This window comes from Nestor notabilis, unplaced genomic scaffold (genome assembly GCF_000696875.1).
Source record: "Nestor notabilis isolate BGI_N333 unplaced genomic scaffold, ASM69687v1 scaffold22816, whole genome shotgun sequence".
NCBI classification, from domain to species: Eukaryota; Metazoa; Chordata; class Aves; order Psittaciformes; family Psittacidae; genus Nestor; species Nestor notabilis.
The window spans coordinates 1-390 of record NW_009931845.1 but is presented as its reverse complement, the minus strand read 5'-3'; the positions used below and the strand labels follow the sequence as shown (position 1 = coordinate 390).

At 61.0% G+C, this 390-nt stretch overlaps 1 protein-coding gene across 1 annotated transcript in view; it reads left to right on the top strand.

Moving 5' to 3' along the window:
• The window catches only part of SPATS2 (spermatogenesis associated, serine-rich 2), a gene marked incomplete at its 3' end in the record, with an annotated part of 11696 nt that extends 11452 nt beyond the window's left edge, over positions 1–244 (top strand). The window contains exon 11 of the mRNA XM_010016096.1: positions 142–244. Within this exon, the coding sequence (XP_010014398.1) occupies positions 142–244 (103 nt within the window). The remainder of the gene's footprint in view (positions 1–141) is intronic.
• Between the last annotated feature and the right edge of the window lie 146 nt (positions 245–390).

Sequence of the window (390 nt, the reverse complement as noted above, 5' to 3'; positions counted from 1 at the left end):
GAATGGTTCCCAGAAGTGACCGTTGCCCACCCCCACCTTCCCAGAGTGTTCCTGAGCAGCTCCCAGCGCAGATTCCCTCTCCTGGGAATGTTTCCCCTCCATTTCCTGCCCTAACCCTCATGTTGTGCCTCTCGTGAGCAGCACTTTGTGAGCGAGCGCAAGTATGACGAGGACCTGGGCCGGGTGGCGCGGTTCTCCTGCGACCTTGACACGCTCAAGAGGAGCATCGCTGCCTTCGGCCAGGGTGAGCAAGGCGCTGTCCACCCCTTTGCTACCACAAAGCAATGGGGCACTGATGGCACTGGGATCACTGGGCTGTGGGTGGTTTGGTGCCAGCGCTGCCCTTGGAACAAGCCCCGTTGTCCCTTGGTGCTTCCATCTCCGCCTGGG